This window comes from Panthera tigris, chromosome D1 (genome assembly GCF_018350195.1).
Source record: "Panthera tigris isolate Pti1 chromosome D1, P.tigris_Pti1_mat1.1, whole genome shotgun sequence".
Lineage (NCBI taxonomy): Eukaryota > Metazoa > Chordata > Mammalia > Carnivora > Felidae > Panthera > Panthera tigris.
The window spans coordinates 107611521-107631354 of NC_056669.1; the positions used below are offsets into that span (position 1 = coordinate 107611521).

The 19834-nt window shown below is 55.1% G+C and overlaps 1 protein-coding gene across 2 annotated transcripts; it reads right to left on the reverse strand.

Annotated features, from left to right (window-relative positions):
* Positions 1–1365: 1365 nt before the first annotated feature.
* Positions 1366–15785, reverse strand: SLC25A45 (solute carrier family 25 member 45). Of its 2 annotated transcripts, XR_006208286.1 has the most exons (8): positions 15264–15785; positions 14193–14236; positions 13935–14006; positions 13452–13637; positions 10403–10664; positions 10109–10248; positions 5456–5620; positions 1366–1408 (listed from the first exon to the last, which is right to left on the reverse strand). XR_006208286.1 is itself a non-coding variant. In XM_042958312.1 (6 exons), the coding sequence occupies exons 1-6, from the start codon at positions 15298–15300 to the stop codon at positions 9980–9982; spliced, it is 870 nt and encodes a 289-aa protein (XP_042814246.1). In that variant the 5' UTR covers positions 15301–15785. The 2 variants fall into 2 exon arrangements, 1 of the variants encoding a protein (XP_042814246.1); XM_042958312.1 differs by lacking the exons at positions 1366–1408; positions 5456–5620 and having other exon boundaries at positions 9980–10248.
* Between the last annotated feature and the right edge of the window lie 4049 nt (positions 15786–19834).

Below are 19834 nucleotides of genomic sequence, written 5' to 3' on the forward strand. Positions count from 1 at the left end.
CTTTCTTTTTTTTGTTTTTTTTTTAATTTTTTTTTAATGCTTATTTACTTTTGAAGGAGAGAGAGACAGAGCGTGAGCAGGAGAGGGCTGGAAGAGAGGGAGACACAGAATGGGAAGCAGGCTCCAGGCTCTGAGCTGCCAGCACAGAGCCCGACGTGGGGCTCGAACCCTCGAGCTGAGCGATGATGACCTGAGCCGAAGTCAGACGCCCGACCCACTGAGCCACGCAGGTGCCGCTCATGAAGTACCTTTCACTCCTTGCCTTTCTGCCTCTCCCTTCTGTGGTCCGTAAAGAGACAGGCGCCTTTTACTCGGGGTTCCTGACAGTCCCCGCCCCCCCATCTGCTCTGTCATCTGATCCTCACCCGGCACTGTTTCGTTGGGGAACTGGGGAGGTGGCCCTTTTTCCTCTTCTGCTGTTCAAGCACCACCTTCAGTTTGGCTCATTATCCTAACTGACCGTCTGATCACCTGGCAGTTCAGCGATGACCATCCGTTTTTTTTTTTTTTTTAACGCTTATTTATTTTTGAGACAGAGAGAGACAAAGCATGAACGGGGGAGGGTCAGAGAGAGAGGGAGACACAGAATCTGAAACAGGCTCCAGGCTCTGAGCAGTCAGCCCAGAGCCCGACGCGGGGCTTGAACTCACGGACAGTGAGATCGTGACCTGAGCCAAAGTCGGACGCTTAACCGACTGAGCCACCCAGGCGCCCCGATGACCATCCGTTTTTAAACAGTGCTGAGGCCCCCCGCTGGTCTTCTAGATCCCCGGTCCTGGAGGCTTTCCTCGCCGGTTCTAGTTTTCCCACCTGTGTTAATTTCACTTGTCCGTTTTCTGAGGTCTTCCCAGTTCTGACGTATCTCTTGTTAAACGTTAACACCAAGAGGAGACGGTCTCTAAAGACCTGCCCAAAGCAACGAGGAGGGGGACACATTAGCTGTCTGTTCTTGGTGCCATATTCCTGTTGGAGCAGGCACACTAGTAACAGCCATATTGCTGACTTCTTCCCAGAGCTTGATTGATTGCTTGATTTTTTAATTTGAGAGAGAGAGAGAGAGAGGCAGAGGGAAAGGGAGAGAGAATTTCAGACAAGCTCCATGCTTCGGGTAGAGCCCGATATGGGGCTTGATCCCACAGCCCTGGGATCATGACCTGAGCCGAAATCAAGAGCCAAGACACCCAGCTGGCTGAGCCACCCAGGCGCCCCAAGAGCTTTTCATTTAAAGCCACAAAGAACCCCTTCCTTTCCTGCGTTGTGATCCTATGTCAGGCTTCGCCTGTTTGCAGTTGACTTTGTTGGCTCATTCAAGCAGTATTTACTGACCTCTTTGCCTGTGGGTCAGGCCTTGTTCCAGGACCTGGCGCTTGTGCAGAAAAAGGATCCCTCCTCTCAAAGCCCTTACATTCTGGTAGAGGGAGATAAAGAAGAGACAAGTAAACACATAAACACAGTCATTTTAGGTAGCAATGAGTGCGAGGATGAAAATGAAATAATGTCATTGAGAGGGACAGGGAGAGGGGAGTCAGGGAAATCGTTTTTGGGCTGAGTCGTGAATGAGAAGGGAGCACTTTTACTTCCCAAGGAAGTGTGCCCTGCGAAGGGAACAGCAGGTACAAACATCTAAGGTCAGAAGCAGCTTGACAGGTTCAGGAAACAGAAAACTGTCCTGTGGATGAAGGTGGGGAGTGGGGGGGGGGTGGGGAGGGAGGCCTGCAAGAAGGCGAGGAGGGTCGGGAGGAGGGCAGGGGCCTTCGGGCCGCGGCATTTACATTGATCTCAAGTGAGACAGGTAGTTCGGGGCCGTTTTTGGTGGGCGCCCGACTTGGACAACAGAGGAACACAGTGTTTTATGTTTTAGTAAATCGAATTCTGGTCACTGTGTGAAAAACATACGGGGAGCTGGGGAGCAAAAGTGGAAACCGGGGAAGTCAAGAAACTATCTCATTGGTGGGGCGCAAGTACGAAGGGAGAGGAAGCAGAGGACAGCTGCTGTTCCCGACAGCGCTGGGTCTTTTACCAAGGCCGGGCGGTACCACCCAGCCGGGCAGGAATCACCATGGGCACAGCGAGGGCAGGACGGAGAAAGTACGTGCCTTGTTCCAGGTTATTTACAAGCTTGTAATGCACACCCTCTATGTTCCGAAGGCATTCGAAACTCCAGGGCAGCAAAGACGAACAAGACACAGTCCCTGGGGCGCCTGGGGGGCTCAGTCGGTTAAGCGTCTGACTCTTGACTTCAGCTCGGGTCATGATCTCACGGTTGGTGAGTTTGAGCCCCGTGTTGGAGCTCGATCGCAGAGCCTGCTTGGGATTCTCTCTCCCTTGCGCTCTGCCCCTCCCCTGCTTGCTTGCGTGCAGTTTCTCTCTCTCTCTCTCTCAAAATAAATAAATAGACTTAAAAAAAAAAAAAAGACACAGACCCTGTTTCTAAGGTGCTCAAGCCAGGGGGAGAAATAGGAAGTGACCTACAGTACAGGTCAGTCATGGGGGTTACATGAATCAGCATCTATCAAGAGCTGCTTACCGGGCGCTACTCCCAGCACCAGGTCTGTGTTGGTTGTTGCTGCTGTCATTACTATTCTTTTTAAAAATATTTATTTATTTGAGGCAGAGAGAGAGGAAGAGGCAGAGAGAATCCCAAGCAGACTCCATGCTGTGAGCAGCGAGCCCCATGTGGGGCTCGATCTCGCGAACCGTGATGTCATGACCTGAGCCGAGAGCAAGGGACAGAGGCTTAACCAGCTGAGCCACCCAGGCGCCCCTCTCTCATCACTATTCTATTCACCCTCACCGTCGGTGTGAGAAGATGATGAACGGGATGTAGGAAGCCCACAAGCAGAAAGACCGACCCCCCGCCTTCTGTCTCTACCTTGCACTCTGAGTAACTTCCCCCCACCTACCCTCCCAGCTCGCTTCAGCCACGACTGTTCTTTTGGTTTTTGGGTTGTTTTTTTTTTTCCAAATATAAATAATCACTCTTATAGTCTCTTGTTTCTTATAATTCTTTTATACATTTAAAAAATTCATGAATGGCTCTTTTGTATTCTGTATCTGAGACATTTAATATCTGAAATCCTTGGGGAGGGGGTTAATTTTTGCTTTTTATTTCTATTGATGCTTTAACTCATGGGGGATTTTTTCTTTGTGTGTCTATTAATTTCTGGTCGTGGGAGTAATATTATTATATAATATTATAATTATAATTATATATAATATATATGTAATTGTATATATATATACTTTATATATATATATACAATTTATATATATATATATACATATATATATATATACAATCCTCAGTGTTCTTTTTAACATTTATTCATTTTTGAGAGTGAGAGAGACAGAGCCTGAGTGGGGGAGGGGCAGAGAGAGAGGGAGACAGAATCCGAAGCAGGCTCCAGGCTCTGAGCTGTCAGCACAGAGTCCGGCTCAGGGCTTGAACCCATGGACTGCGAGATCACGACCTGAGCCGAAGTCAGACGCTCAACCAACTGAGCCACCCAGGCGCCCCACAATCCTCAGTGTATTAAGGAAAGCTCCCGGGACGCTAACTTCTGTTGTATACTTCTAACTTCCTGAAGCCCTTTCTTCTCCAAGCATCCCCGTCACCTTACTGGCCTCATTTTCTTTCTCGTATATATATATTATATATATATATATATATATATATATATATATACACACACACACAAATATATTGTTTTATAAATAAAAACAAACAAAACAACAATTTTATATATATATATATAATTGTTGTTTTGTTTTTATTTTTCATCTCTGGAAAACCCGAAGATCTCGTTTGGGAGAGCGCCTCTTCAGAAAAATTTGTAGTTACTCCCGCTAGGCACAAGAGGGCGCTCCTACCATGATAAGTTAATTTCTCCATGGACGATGTCCCTGGGGCGCCTGGGTGGCTCAGTTGGTTAAGCTTCTGACTTCAGCTCAGGTTATGATCTTGCCGCCTGTGAGTCCGAGCCCTGCGTCAGGCTCTGTGCTGACAGCCCGGAGCCTGGAGCCTGCTTCGGATTCTGTGTCTCCCTCTCTCTCTGCCCCTCCTCTGCTGATACTGTTTCTCAAAAATAAACATTAAGAAAAATTAAAAAAAAAAGAATTAAAAAAAGGAAGGAAAGAAAGGTGTCCCAGACCTGAAGCAATATGAATAGGTATGTGGTTTCTGGTTTACAGAGGAGATGATCTTGTTCTTAATTTTCGTCCACCACGAGGGAGAGGTAGGTTTCTTTGTAAATTCCCTTTACTGGTGGATGGAGATTTTCTGGTCTACCTTTGCACTAAGGGTGCATCCCTCTCCAGAATCTTGGCTTAATTTATGAGTCTGGGGTTCAGTTCCCCCTGACAGTTCCATGCAGTTATTTAACCTAAATGCTGAGAAGCATTAGTGTGAGCCCCTTAGCAGCTCCAATTCCAACACGCTGGTTTACGCTTACTTCCTTGTTTTGAAGGGGCGCTTGGGAAGTTCCCTTACTTCTTGAAAGGTTAGGGTTTTAAGATCCTGTTTGTTCTAATGGATCTGGAGTCTCGTTGCTTTATAGTAGGAGGGATCTAGGTAAAGTCTAGAGCACCAGTCTGCCAGAGGGGGGAGTTGGGAAGATCAGTTTTCTTTTTCTTTCTTCATTCATTCATTCATTCATTCGTTCAAAACCATCGATGGAGCACCTCTGTGTGCCAGCTAGGGTTGTGATGATGTACAAAAACAGACAAGGTCTTTGCTTCATGGAGCTCATAGCTTAGAGCAGAGACATTACAATAAAAGAATCACACAAACAAGTGTGATTACAGACGAAGTGGGGATTGCATGAAAGCTAGTGCTTCTCAAACTGTGGGCCACACCAGCAGCATCAGTAGGAACTTAGTAAAGCACAAGTTCTTGGACTCTTCCCAAACTTACTGAATCAGAAACGCCAGCATGGGACCCAGTAATATGTATTTCAAGCCCCCCCCCCCCCGCCCAGGTGATTCTAAACTACTGCCATAAGCCAAAGGAACTTGACCTAGACAGAGGGGCTGACCAAATTTCCCTAAGGAAGTGGCGATGACAACAGAAAGATGAGTGAGAGGCACATAAGCAGTGAGAACAGCATGTGCAAATGTCCTGCGGTCAGAGGGAATCTGGTTGTTTAAGGAACCAAGAGAAGGTGAATGTCTGAGGGCCTTGAAGTTTGTAGAAGAAGCTTGCCCTGATTCCTCAGAGTGATGGAAAGCCATCCAGGAGGATGAGAGGAGTAGGGTGTCTTGATCAGAACTGCATTTGAAAAAGCGGAGTTATCTGTTCAGATTCAGGACAGGACCAAGGCTGTGGCATGAGGATGGCAAAAGAGGGAGTGAGTCCTAGAAAACTTCAGAAGCAGGGTTGGCAGGAGCTGGGGACTCCTTTGATATGGGAGGAGGGGAAAAGGAGAGCCTCCTGGAGACATCTGGCCTGAGGACATACCTGTGCCGCAGAGCACTGCAGCAGGAGCGGACCGGGGGGAGCCATGACGTGCCTTTGAGATCCTCAAGGATAGGTGACCAGAGACAGAGGGCAGTGTGGGCGTGGAGCTCAGGACAGCGGTTAAGCCAGAAACAAGTCACATTCACGAAGTGAATCCCCATGAGTCTGGAAGAAGTGATTTAAGCCAGAATCGTCCTTAGGTTTGTCATTTCCCCCTACACCCACACAGGTAGTCTTCGTGTCACTATCCACATAAGTTAGCCTCCTGTGGTCACTGCTATGAAAATAAACGTGACACTTGACAGTATGAAACCAGTAAGATGCTGTATACGTTCGCCCAAGTTACAAGCTCCTGATGTGCAAGCCTCAGACACCATCCCCGTTGTCAGCTCAAAGCAAGTGCATTTGCTATTTTCTCTCCTAGTTCTTAAGGATTCCTTTCCCCTCAGCGAGTCCTCAAACGTAATGATGACCCCCGACGATATGTTAATTCCTTGCGGAATTTAACGTGACTATTATGAGCCCCTGCTGATGTAAAAACACTTGGCTTTTAGAAATATCCTTGGGGGATCCCTAGGCGGCTCAGTCGGTTGAGCATCTGACTCTTGATTTCGGCTCAGGTCATGATCTCACGGTTTGTGAGTTCGAGCCCTGCCTTGGGCTGTGCACAGACAGCGCAGAGCCTGCTTGGGATTCTCTCTCCTTCCGTGTCTGCCCCTCTCCTGATTGTGTGCGTGCATGCGTTCTCTCTCTCGCCAAATAAACTTAAAAAAATTGTCTTGGGGCGCCTGGGTGCTCAGTCGGTTAAGTGTCCGACTTCAGGTCAGGTCATGATCTCGCGGTTCGTGGGTTCGAGCCTCGTGGAGGCTGCTTCGGATTCTGTGTCTCCCTCTATTTCTACCCCTCCCCCACTTGTGCTCCGTGTGTGTGTGTGTGTGTGTGTGTGTGTGTGTGTGTGTGTCTATCTCAAAAATAAATAAACATTAAAAAAAATCTTTTTTTAAATTATCCTTGGCCACTTCCTGCCTGTTCTTTGTCTTTCCACCCTCCTTTCCAACACTGTTGTGTCCTTTCCCTGGGCCTCGGAAAGAGGAATGTGTTGTTTTCTCACTAATCGTGTTCACACTTAACCCTAACCTCCCTCCAGCTCTGTTCTGTCAGTCCAGCTAGCAGCCCTTGCCATGTGAGCAACAGGAGCTCGGGCCGGGACTACATGGCCCCGTGGGAGGCCTGCACTCTCTCTGGTTGTAAGGGAGGAGAGGAGAAGAGCTCCAGCCTCCGGAGACACCTCGGGAAAGAACCAGATAGGGAAAACGCAAGCCTATGCCTAGACGGTGCAAAGGCAGGCTTAAGGGTGTAATTGCTACCCCAAAAGAGGATTTAATTAAAACCCAGTCAAGAACGGATTTTTAAAGTTTATTCTCTTGCTGACAGGTAATGTGCGAAATGGCAAACTACAGAGGGCCACCCTGACCTCCCGCTCCCTTCTGGCCCATTTATAAGCGCCGCCTTCTCTCTCACATGTACCGACTGCCCCCCCCCCACCCCTGCCCCCAACCACTGCTGTACCATCACCGTCCTATCTGGCCCCAAATCTGGCACCAACGTGGTGCTGGACAGCCGCTGGGGCCTCGCTAACCGACCAGATGTCAGAGGCAATTGAGGCACAGAAAGGGCGGTGACTGGCTGAGCCAGACCCTGTCTCTCCATATCAGGAACACAGGCTTCCTGACCCCGGCCGGGAGGGGAGGCCACTGGAGCTAGGAGTTCAAGTCCCTTCTACTGGACCCATAAGTCCCTTAGCTCGAGAGGACAGCACACACGTTTCTGCCTGTAGGAGCACCTGAACACCATTAAACCTTAACGTGTATAAAAGGGACCAGAATGCTTTGCACCACACGGATTCCTAGGTCCCAATCTCAGAGATTCCGATTCCATCCACCCCCGGTGGGGCCCGGGATCCTGCATTTCGAACCTGATGCCACTGCTCCAGAGACCACACTGGAATCAGCCCTGGAAACCCGCAGACCCCTACCTACTGCGTCAGCAAGGGTGAGGCCAGACTATTGCAACGAAGACGTGTCAGAGCACAGCAGCCCAGGTGGTCGTGGGCACCCGGGTTCTGGGCCGACAGGGTGCCTCCTGCGTCCTCAGCAGGGCCTTCTGGGGGCCCCACTTCTGGCCAACAGTGAGGAATCTTCTTGAAGGTAAGAGATGGGCAATTTGCAAGGCGCCTGGGTGGCTCAGTCGGTTAAGCGTGTGACTTTGGCCCAGGTCACGATCTCACGGGCCGTGAGGTCAAGCCCCGCGTCGGGCTCTGTGCTGACAGCTCGGAGCCTGGAGCCCGCTCCGGATTCTGTGTCTCCCTCTCTCTCTCTCTGCCCCTTCCCCGCTCGTGCTCTGTCTCTATCAAAAATAAACATTAAAAAAAATAATAATAAGCAAGAAGAGAGATGGGCAATTTGCAGGCATGACACATTTCTCTGGCAAAAGCCCAGGGACAGGGCCCCCCTGAGTTGCGAGGGAGGTTAGGAAATGGAGCCCGGCTCGGTGGGCACATGCCTTGCGGCCACACCGTGACACTGAAAGAAGACGGGTGCTATTTGGGTGCCGCTGCCGTTTGCAGGCCACCGTCCAGTGAAGGAGAGCTCTGAGGAGCACACGTGGGGCTGATGCCATCAGGCCAGCCCCGGGTGGGTTTGAACTTGGTGGGAGGCTGTCGCGGGCCCCAGGTAGAACAGCGGGGCAGAGTAACTGGGGTCTGGAGTTGGAGGCTTGGATGTGTCCGGGCAGGCGGTGCGACATACTGGCCATGCGACCTTGGACACGTTACACACACTCTCTGAGCTAAGGCTGTGATAAGAGCTAGAACACTGTAAACTGTGATAATATCGTGATGGTTTGGGGTGGGGGTTAAAGTTTATTTATTTTGCGAGAGAGAAAGCGGGCACACAAGCAGGGCAGGAGCAGAGGGAGAGGGAGAGCGAGAGCATCCCAAGCAGGCTCCGCACTGTCAACGTGGACCCCGACGAGGGGCTTGATCCCACGAACAGTGAGACCATTAGGGGAGCTGAAATCAAAAGTTAGACGCTTAACCGACAGAGCCACCCCAGGCGTCCAATGATGTTTTGTCTTAAGATTTTATTTTGTTTTTTAAAAGCAGTCTCTGCACAACGGGGGGCTCAAACTCACAACTCCAAGATGGAGAGCCACGTGCTCCACTGACAGAGCCAGCCAGGTGCCCCTGTTGTAATGGTTTTCATTGGGAGCCCCCAGTAAATGGCAAGAATCCCAGGCACTCAGGTCACCAGAAGGTGGGCCCAGGCTGACCTCAGACCAGATAGGGACATTAGTGGGTACAAACTCTCCTCGGCTTCATTGCCAATCAAGGAACCCCTCTTTGGCCAGTGTGTAACCCCCACTTAGCAACTGAGACGGGTAAGAAAAACAAACACCGTCCGTGAGAGTGGCCAGGCCAGCACTCCTGGGGGCGGTGGTCCCCGACTTCTGGCACCGGTCCCCTGGAGACGACCCCAAGGGGGGCCAGGCAGGCAAAAACTCCCGGTAGAAAGGTGGGGGTGCAGCACCAAGGAAGTGGGTGTGCTGGTTGGAGTTGGGGGACCGATCAGAAGTCTGGCCCCTGACCTCAAGGAGCTCCCCGTGTAACGGGGTTAGGCTGAGAAGCAAATCAACAACCACGACAAAGCACAGGGGAGGGAGGGCGGTGATCCAGGCCTGTGGGGGATGTGGAAGAGATCAGGGGACGAGGTGGGGGTGGGGACTAGGAGGTGGCGGGTTGGGAGTGGTATGAAAACCCCCCAGCCAGTCAAGAGGCAAGGGGGAGGCAAGGAAAGACTCCAAGAGACAGTGCTCGGCCTGGGCCCGGAGCGGGCTTAGCCACCCCTCGGGAACTGTTTGCTCCTGGCCACAAGGGAATAAGCCTTCCAGGCCAAGGCCAATAACAGCACAGCTTGTTCTCCAAGTGCGGGGCTGGGCTGTGGAAGCCCCCAGGGAGAAGAAAGCTAGTGGACAGGGAGGGCCCAGGAGGTGGGGGGGGGGGGCTCTCCCCCAGACCGGAAAGGAAGCCACTGAAGGACCCTGGACCAGCAGGGGACAGAAGGTTGCTCTCCAGGGGGGTCATGCGGGGAGCAGTTTGAAAGGAGGTGAAGAGGGCCCGTGAGGACGAGTTGCTGGAATCCAGGGGGTGGCTGGTTAGCGCCCAGGGGCGCAGCCTCTAAGAGCTCTTTAAGGGGTGAAGCCCCAGGCCGGGGGCCAGAAGGTCACCAGCACCACGGGCCGGGGAGTGGACTTCACAGACTCAAGGCGAGCGCTGCTGGGGGGGCTGAAGTCGGCCTGTGTTCCGGAGCCCAGGGCCCGGGGCCTCCTGCCCCCCACTGCCGCTCACCCTTGGGAAGGGCTGGGCCTCTCGAATCGGATCGCCAGCCTGTGCTTTCACCTCGGCCTCCCAGCTGGGCAGGTGGGCGGTGGCCTCGCTGGGGAGCGGCCGGCCTGACCTGCCTGGACTCACCCCCACGAGCGGAGGAGGTATTCGTAGCTGAGGAAGGTGACGGCGTTGACAGGAAAGGCGCGGGCGCTGTTGATCGTCAGCCCCCGGAAGAAGACCCCCAGACCTTCCTGCCGGGCGCTGCTTACCATGCAGTCCAGCACCCCCCGGTACGCCCTGCGCTTCAGCCCCGCCATCTGCAGCCGGGACTTGATCACATCCAAGGGCGTGGCTACGGCCCAGGAGGCGATGCCTGCGAAGCCCCCTGCCACCAGCACCGTGGCTGGGCCTGGGGTAGAGGAAGCCCAGATGGGTGTCAGACCCCGAGGAGCAAGGCACGCCCCCCCCCATCCCCAGCGTCCCTCCCCATCCTCCGGGCAAGGGCCAGCTCCCCTCCCCCGACCCCCCCTCCGTCCCCCCCCCCCCCACGCCAGTTCACTTACTGGGGTCCTGGCCGTCCCGCGTCGACTGGCGGCAGAGCCACTCATAGGTGACAAAATAGATCCCCAGTGTGGGGGTGTCCCTCAGCGTCAGGGCCCAGGCTCCCCGGAACAGCCCCCGGGGCCCCTCCTCCTGGAAGATGGAGACCGCACAGTGCACAGGCCCCCGGTACCGGGGCGGGGGGCTTCCCGGAGGCCGCGCCCTTGGCTCCGTCTGGTTTTGTAGCCGGACTTTGATGAGGTCAAAAGGGGCCAAGCAGTAGACCTGTACGTAAGGAAGCAGGAAGACCCTGGGTGGGGCTCTGGGCAAGAACAACGGGCAGAGAACAATGGGCTGATCCTAATAAGAGGAAGGTAGGGAGCAGAGAGGGCTGCATCTTCCCCCGCCCCGTCCCCGCTCGCAGCCTCTGCACACAGGGCTCGGCATGGGCCAGACGGCTTCCGTAGCATCAGACCCCTGACAGCGAGCAACACTGCCCCTCTCCCTGGACAACAGCATTGAACTTGCCTGGTGCTTGGTGCTCAGAGACAAACCTGGATTGTTTCCCCAAGACTGAGGATGGGTTTCTAGCCTCCCCAAAGCCAGGGTGAGACCCACCTGCAGTGATTGGGTCTGAAGAAAGGATTTAGTCTGTGCCCGTGAGACAGCAAAGGGCTGATCGCCGACCCCCCACCCCCACCCCAGGGCTAAGGAGGTCACCTCAGTCCTGTTGGAGACTCCACTTCATAGGTTCTCCCTCCCCTACCTCCTGCAGGACACCTCTCAGAGGCCCCTGACGGGGTCAAGTGCTGGGCCAGCCTTTCCTGCCTCCTGAAAACCACCCACCACTTGTGTCCCAAGGAAGGTGGGTGATGGTGCGATCTGCGGGTCCGGGGATCTTATCACCCGGCTGAGGCAGAAGGGACGAACATTTGGGGTAGTATTAGGACTGAGGGTGGTTCCGGGTGGATGTGGGGGGAAGGTGGGGGCAGGGGCCAATGTGCGAATCAGCGCGGATGCACTAGGTCAAGGTCAGCTGTTAGAGTTCAGATGAGAATTGAGGTGAGGCTGACGTTAGCACGTCATGAGGGACTTCTGTGGTTATTGTTTCTTTCGTGGAAGGTACATGAGCTCAGGTCCTCAGCCCTGGAGATGGCTGATGGCAGAGGCAGCTGGAAGTCGGCTCTGGTGGCGATGGTCAGAGGGCGACAGGCCAACTTTGCCTACTTCTTCCCCTGTAGGAAGGGCGGCGGGCTGGGGTCCCTCCCCCTGAGGCGTGACCCTGATATCATCCTTCAGAGTCTGTGGGCGGAGCCAAACTCAGGACTCCTCCAGGCGATGTGCCCCTGAGTCCAGGGCTCCTGAGGGTGAGGAAATGGCCGAGCCCAAGGTAGGGTGGCCAGCAGGGGCAGGTTAGGGCCCTCACTCCCCAACCTGTGCCCACGGGGTCAGTGGGGATGGCAGACACTGCCACAGTGTTTGACAGGGTCAGCCTTTGCTGAGCCAAAGGCAACTTTTGTGCACATCAGAGGTTGTCATTCCCTGCCCTGTGCTAACCAGAGTCACTTCCTGCCTCTTCTTCCCCATCTCCACACTGAAACACAATGTCTGCTCCAAGATCCTGTTAAACCGAATCCATGGGCTTGATGGGAAACTGAGTTCCAGTCGGTCCTTGGACCAGGTCCCCATCAGTGACCCTATAACACCCCGTTCTGCTATCTGTTCTGCTTTTTTTTTTTAATTTTTAACATTTATTTATTATTGAGAGACAGAGCATGAGCAGGGGAGGAGCAGAGAGAGAGGGAGACAGAATCCAAAGCAGGCTCCAGGCTCTGAGCTGTCAGCACAGAGCCGGACCCGGGGCTCGAACTCACAAACTGCAAGATCGTGACCTGAGCTGAAGTCGGATGCTTAACCGACTGAGCCACCTTTTGCTTTCTAAAGAGCAGGAGGGGAGGGTGACTTAGGAGCTGGGCCTTTCTGGGCCGGCTACTAGCCTGGGGTCTCAGTTCTCTTCCTTGTTTTTGTGGAGTGCAAATCTCAGGGCTTGGGAAATATGCAGGCATGTGTCCTGCACAAGAAGGGGCAGGAGAAAAGCCAGGACCTTTGGGGGTCTCATGAATCATTAATTCACCAGCGAGCCGCCTGGTTCTGTCCTTTGTCCTTGCTCTCTGCCCCGTGAAGTATGTTAGGAGCGTCAGGGCAATGTCAAATAGGGGGTGACGGAAGGCGCCTGGCTGGGGTGTGGAGGGGAGCCAAGCAAGAGTCCCTCCGCCTCTGTGCTCACGCCCCCCAATCTGGGAACCCCAGCTGGGATTCCCCCTGGTGCCTGGAAGCCGCATCTTCCTCCACCCCATCAGTCAAAAGCTGGATACTTAAGTGCTGAGAACAAAGACCAAAACCAAATGATGAGAGCTATTTAATGATTAATGCCCTGGGCCTCTCGCAGCGAGCTCTGTGGACTGGGGCCCCACGAGGCTCACAGATCCCGGCCCGCCACATGCTGCAGGCAAAGGGGCTGAGCAGGGCATGAGCTGGGGCAGTGCCAGGACCCCGCCAGGACTACAAGGGCTGGGCTCGGAGCTCTGGGAGCGCTGTCAGTTCTCCGGGGCAAGAGGTCACCTGGGGGAGAAGTCTTCCCAGAGCCCTGAGGCTGGCAGAGCCCTCCGGAGTGGGCAAGCCCCATCAGCCTCAGAATGGGGCATCGACTGTTCTCCATGCGGCCCCCTCAGCACCGTCTCCCCAGACCCCACCCCCAGCTCTCTCTGCCTTCTGCCCCCCCCCCCACAGTGTTCTCCATGACCCTCCCCTCCAAGCCTGCAGTCCAGACGGCCACAGCCAGCTCGGCCAGGCCAGGTCATCGGGCAGAGGCCAGGAGATGGCCATTCCCCCACAGCTCCTCATGTACCCGTTGGGGAGACCCAGGGTCTGCAGAGAGGGCTGGGAGGGGAAGCAGCAAACGGACCTTCGCTGTGCCCACATGCGCGCGTGTGTGGATGTGTGTGCGTGCGTACACCTGTGCGCGTGTGCATGACCGTACCCATGTGGACGCACCCCACACCTCCCTCTCACCTGCACGAACCCTCCGGTGCAGCCAGCTATGAAGACGTGTATGTAGCTGGGTGGCTGGGCCCGCCGTTCCTGGTGAGCGGTTGCCGTGAGCGCCAGCAGGGTGTTGCTGTAGACCCCGAACAGGACGGAGTTGACCATGGCTATGCTCGCAATGGGGAAGCTCATTCCCTTGAAAAAGCCCAGGAGCTGTAGAAAGATGTGGCAAATGCTAAAGGGGCTGGGGGGCCAGGGAGGCCTCCTTTTCTCCCCTCCCACCTCTGGCAGGGTCTCCTCTGGCTAGAAACCACTCCTGAGCCCTGCCGAAGGGAGGTCGAGGCAGCCCCAAGTCCATCCTTGGGGCACCAAGCTACCACCCAGTCCCGGGTAGCCCCAGACTTAGGTCGTCTCTCTTCCAGGGACAGAGCCCTGCCAGGGGGCAAGAAAGCTGGTGCTGGCCACCCGGAGGCCTCCTATGCCAAAGCCCCAAAGAAGCAAGACACCCACCGACTCGTGGCGGTAAGTCTTCACCATACAATCGACGATGCCCCGGTATGTGGTCTGGGTCTGTAGCCGCACCTGGATGAGGAGGACAGAGCGGGCAGCCCAGCAGGGATGGGCAGAGATGGCTCTAGCCCAGCTCCTCCCTCTGCCCAGCAGGATGCCAGCAGGGCAGGACTGATAGGAAAGATCCCCCTCTCAAGGCATCCTGACTGTTGGTTCAGGTCATAGCCTTTATTCCTTGAGTGCGTCCCCTCGACTCACCTTTACAGTGTCAAAAGGGTGTCCCAGGACCAAACCCAGAGCTCCTGTGGGATAAGAAGATGGTATGAGTGAGGCCCCTTGCGCCATGCTGAGGAAGCAGGTGCCTAGAGGGAAGGGGAATTCAGGGGGGAGAAAATGGGGCAGAGCCCTACCCTGCCAGACTCCAAAGAAACTCCAGCTGTCCCCTTTGCAACCTCCTCCACACCAAGTGCTGGGTGAGGCAGGCATGGGGACGTGGGGACATGGGGACAATCAGAGAGAGCCCTGGCCCCACCTGGAGGACACAGGCCGAAGGGAGGAGCCAACCACAGACACCAGGTCCTCATAGCGTCTAACACTGCCTGTCTTGCCTAGTTAACCGTGGAGCAGTGGGATGGATTCTCCAGTGCTCCTGCCTCGCTGCCGGCCTGACTCCTTCCCTCTTGCCTTCCACTCACTACTGCCGTGGAGTATGTGGCCTCGATCCAGACGGGGCCCTGCTCTCCAGCAGGGCCCCCTCAGCCAGCAGTACGGAGCTGGGAGCCCTTAGAACAGTCGTGCTGACACCAGGGGAGGAGGGTCCCGGCCCCCAGGCCATCTCCCCTGTGTAGCAGGTGCAGTTTCGGGAGGCAGAACCTTCTCAGGAGGCAGGTTCGAAACGTCCCTCTCTTTTCTTCTGAGAGAAGTGTCACCCAGAAGCTGGGCTGGGTCCCCAGCACAGCAGGCCTCAGCGACAGGGCCTGCAGCCCACGGCTGGGTAGGGCAGAGGCCCACAGGGGAATGCAGGACAGCTGCTGGGGTCAAAGGTGAACTTCCTTTCTGAGCCCCCCAGGGTGGGCCTAGGGAAGCGGGGTTCCTGGTGCGGGTCTGCAGGCGCAGGTGAGTCTGGGGGAGCGCTCGCCTTGGCTCTGGAGGCGAGGGCAGCTCGGCTGCCTCTCCGCTCCCCTCAGGCAACTGCCAGGAGGCTCCGGGATAGCTGGCTCTGGGTGCTTCTGGGCCACCAGGACTTTGGTCTCAGCTCCTCCCAAATCACCAGAAGTGACCCACCCCTGGGGTGGAGGGGATGTGACAGAAGGGAGAAAAGTGTCTCACCAGAGATCCAGCCGGCCACAAACTCCTCCACGGGCATTGTCCGGCTGGGGCGGAAACTGGTGGCTCCAACAGAGACACTGGTGAGTGCAGGTTCCTGGTCTCCCTCCCCCTGATCTTCCTGATAACCTGCCACTAATGTTTAACTCTGCCCGTAGGGTGAGCAGTGGCCCGGTGCCCAGACCTCGGCACCGGGAGAAGGGAGGGAGCCAACTCGGGTGGCCTCGACGGCGGAGGAGGGCGCACCGTGTGAAATCTCAGGGCAGGGGTGATGGCCCAGGTGGCCTGACCCCCTGCCGGCCAACGACGGCCTCGCAGCCTCCCACGGTGACCAGGCAGGGCAGCCGGGCCCCAGCCTCCAGGGCTGCCTCCGGCTTTAACGAGCCTGTTGAGGGCAAGGCCCTGCTCACCCGGCCCAGCAGGCCCCAACCCCCTCTATCCCCACAGCACCTCACGCCAGGCTGTCGCCCACTCGGGACAGGCAGCCAGGCCTGCAGAGATGGGGCATGGCCACCAGGGGGCAGACAGACGGCGTGGGAGGAGAGGAGTGACTCTTGGGCCTGAAGCCCTGCCTTCTCCCAGGGTTGTCTATGGCTCCCCAGCTCCCTCGTGTGAGTCCGAAACAGCTTCCCTGGCTTGGCCTCCTCTTCTCCATCCCTCCTTTCCAGGGGGAAAGCTGGGGATTTCAAGCGTGTAAAGGCTGGTGTGTGTCTCAGCTCAAGGGTTATGACTGCCCATTTCCCGTTGGACAATAACCCAAACTGACAAGGCAGGGACCTGAATCCCTCTCTCTCGCTCTCGGCTTCCTTGGACCAAGCTTCTCTGTCGCCAATACATTCAACATGCTACAGCGGGCACCATCATTCCACTCGCCCATCGGCTCTTTACGAGCTGAGTGCGGTTAAATACACTCCTCCGTGTTGTTTTGAAAACGGTATTTCACATCATTTAAACATTGCGTTGCATCTTTTGAGAAACTAGATGACCGTTCATGCCTTGTGTTTCTCACACCTGCCTGGTACTTTTTTCTTTTTTTTCAATATATGAAGTTTATTGTGCTGTCTGGTACTTTTATCTTTTCTGCTTCTGCCCTCTCTCTCTGCCTCAGGGGGGCCGATGTACCTGAGCAGAGGCAGCATGGGCTGTGGTGTCGTCCGGTCTCAGCTCTGCCCCCACCAGCCCAGTGATCTGTGGCAAGGCGCGTGCTTCCCGAGGCACTTTTCTCCCGCGTCCTTTGGGAGTCTCCAGAGGTCACTAGAGGGGGTTTCTGGGGCGGTGGTGTTCACGTTCAGGATCACGACCTCATCCAGGGCTATGTTTCTGACTTTCTCTGTTACACTTGAATGATTCCCTTGCAGTGGGGCACGGGAGCACAGCGGCAGTCCCGCAGCCTTGGGGGCAGAGGCAGGGCATCAGGGCAGACCCATGGGTGCACGCAGAAAGCGCTGAGCTTGCTGAACACGATGAGCCTCCGACATTAACAGAGCGCACAGGGGTTCTGATGTAACGTGTTGTTTCCATCGACAGCCACAGAATATTCTGTCAGATTCTATTCTTAGGTATGCCGGGTAGTGGGGCGGGGGCGGGGTCTTCTTTCGAGGGCACAGAGATCCAGTGCTCCGGTGCCATGGCCCACAGAAATCTGTGAAGGCACCAAATGTGGGTCCCAACCTTTGGAGTCCTCCTTGACCCCTCCCTTTCCCTCATACCTCAATAACACTCCATAAGGAAACTGTGTTGGGTTGGTATTGCCTTCAAAACACATCCCACACCCCACCCCTCCACACCTCCTCCACTGCTACTACCCAGGCCCGAAGCCACCATCACCTCCGCTTGGATCCCTGCCTGGCCTCCCTGCCTCCACCCCTGCCCCCTTCCAGTCTGTTCTCCACCTCGCAGCCAGAGCTATGCAGGTGAAATTGAAGTCAGGCCGTGTCTGTCCTCTGCTCCACACCCTGCACGGGTCCCATCCTGCTCAGAGTCAAAACCAAAGTCCTTCCTAGGCTCTAGAAGCCTTCACAGTACAGCCCCATGTTCTTTTGACCTCCGTCCCAGCCACTCTGGCCTCCTTCTCTTCTTCAGAAGGGTTCCTGGCTCCAGGCCTTGGGCATCGGCTGTCCCTTCTCCCTGTTGGCCTGGTCTAGCCTGGACTCAAACGTCATTTGCCTGGCATTCCTGGTGCCCCTTTCCTGGATCTACCTTTCCTTTCTTTCATCGCACTCATCACTGTCTGATGCGCTGTGTAATTAACTTGTTGTCTGGGCTGGGATCTCGGGCTGTTTTGTTTACTGATGTTATCCCAAAGGACAGTGCGTAGCACAGAGTAGGCACTCAATCAATATCTGTTGCAAGTGTGAATGAGCAGACAAGCGAGGGAGCAGCATTAGTGGCCAGCCTTGCAGCCACCCCTGGGTCTCCAGTTCTCTAGCCCCATCTCCAAATGGCCCCAAAGGATGTAAAGTCCTAACAATACTCCTACCTGCCCCTCCAGATCTCGTGGCAACTCTTACTTCCCCAGCAGATGCCCAAGAATCAGTCCCGTTCACCCTTCCGCTTTCCCATCGTGGCCAAAGCAGCATCCACCCCTCCACTACTTTCTTGCGGGCAGACAGGTTCTACGAAGCGGGGTTCACGTCTGACCTCCTGGGGGGTCCCTGGGCTGCCCCAGTGACCTTCCTGAGCGCTGGCTTCTCACCAACGGCTGGACTACAGTCCTCATTCTGCTGCGTACCCTCTCCCAAGGGATGGTGGGCAATCCCTTCTGTGGGCCTTAGGGTCCTTCACTGCTTGCAGAGGTAGGAAACCAGCCCAGTTGATTGCTGAGTCTAAGGCCTCTTGGCTCTAAAGGCCTGAGGGCTGCTGTCCTCACATCAGAATGGGCCCTGCTCTCTTCTCTCATCCCAGCCCAGTTCAAGGGAGACCCACTACCACTCCCTGGAGCCTTGCCAGGCTAGCCTTTTGCCTGGCAGAGCAGAGCTCTGACCTCGTCCTTCTCCAGCTCACAACCTCCAAAACATCCTCACTGCCTGCCAAACCCACCACGCACCCCTCGCCCTGGTGTTCACACCCCCTCCCAGGTGCCACCCCATCTTCCCAGCCTCACCTGCTGTGCTCTGATTGCCCAGGGCTTCCCCGGTGTCCTAACCTTGCTCCCACAGTTCCCACTACTGGGAATGCCTTCAGGAATCTCTTCTGGTGTCCCTCCTCACGGGACGTGGGTTCCGGCCTCCTTACCACCACATACTGCCAGACATCAGCTTTGTTATTTAAACGTTCTGATCCTATTTTTTCATCAACAAATGGAGATATACTATCCACCTCCTAGTGTGGTATAAGGATTAAAGGACTTTGGAAAGAGAGGTGCCTGAGTGGCTCAGTCGGTTAAGCGTCCGACTTCTGCTTAGGTCATGATCTCACGGTTCATGAGTTGGAGCCCCTGTGCTGTCAGCTCAGAGCCTGGAGCCCGCTTTGGGTTCTGTATCTCCCTCTCTCTCTGCCCCTCCCTTACTCACACTCTGTCTCTGTCTGTCTCAAATAAATAAACATTGAAAAAAATTATAAGAAAAGAATCTGGCACAGTGTATATGCTCCACAAACAGCAGCTGCTTCCTCTTACTTCTACCCACATGGGCCATGAGGGTGACATGAGGAGACAGGGGAGGGCCTGGCACCCAGCAGGGCTCAGGAATTGAAGACCCTTCTCTTCCTGCTTGTAGCACCTTATAGCTCTTAAGGCAATTCCGTCATCTTATGTAGTTTTAAACCTGCATTTCTTCTGGGCTTCTCTCTTCCCCCTCTCTACCTCCACTCCCTAATTCAACCAGAACAGAAGCTTCCTGAGGGCGGGGCAGTGTCTCACCCTGGCCCCCATCCCCTGCCCTAGCCCAGGCCCCACACCCAGTACGCACTCAAGCACACTGAACTGTGTCCCACTTTGCTCCCACTGGTTTAGGGAGGCCACCAAACCATCGTGTCCTGGTCTGAGGGTCCCAGAGCTTAGAACCTGGAGGCAGATGCCCATTCTGACTGCACTCTTCTCTCCAGCTCACACCTGAGCTCCCGTGAGCCCTCAGTTCACGCGAGGAAGACATGTTGTAACGGGCTCAATTGAGCAGCAGTGTGGCTCCTGGAGGGCAGGTAAAGAGAGGTTTCAAATACTGAGGAAATTGTGCTGGGTTAGGAGATGGGGCAGCCTCCCAATGCGGGGGGCGGGGAGGAATCAGAGCATGGTGAGCCCACGCTTCCCCTTGCACCCCCCCCCCATCCCTGATCACCCAGCCCATTGTGGTTAGAACAATTTCTGGTTCCTCTGGCTTAGGAAGGTGCCCCATGGACCTGTTTTTCTCCCTGAGAGCTACACCTCAGGCATACGCATGCTGGCGTTGCCAGGACATGTTGGTGACGTGACCCTGGGATAATGGTTTCACACCTGTCTCTTCAGGGGCCCAATGCCTCTTTCTGGCGTGGGAACGGCTCAAGGTCTCCAGGCTGTGTGTCTAAGATAGAGAGGGCTCATGTGACTGCACCTTGGAAAATCAAGTGTGTCTGGCCTGGGTTTCTAGCATATAACCTGA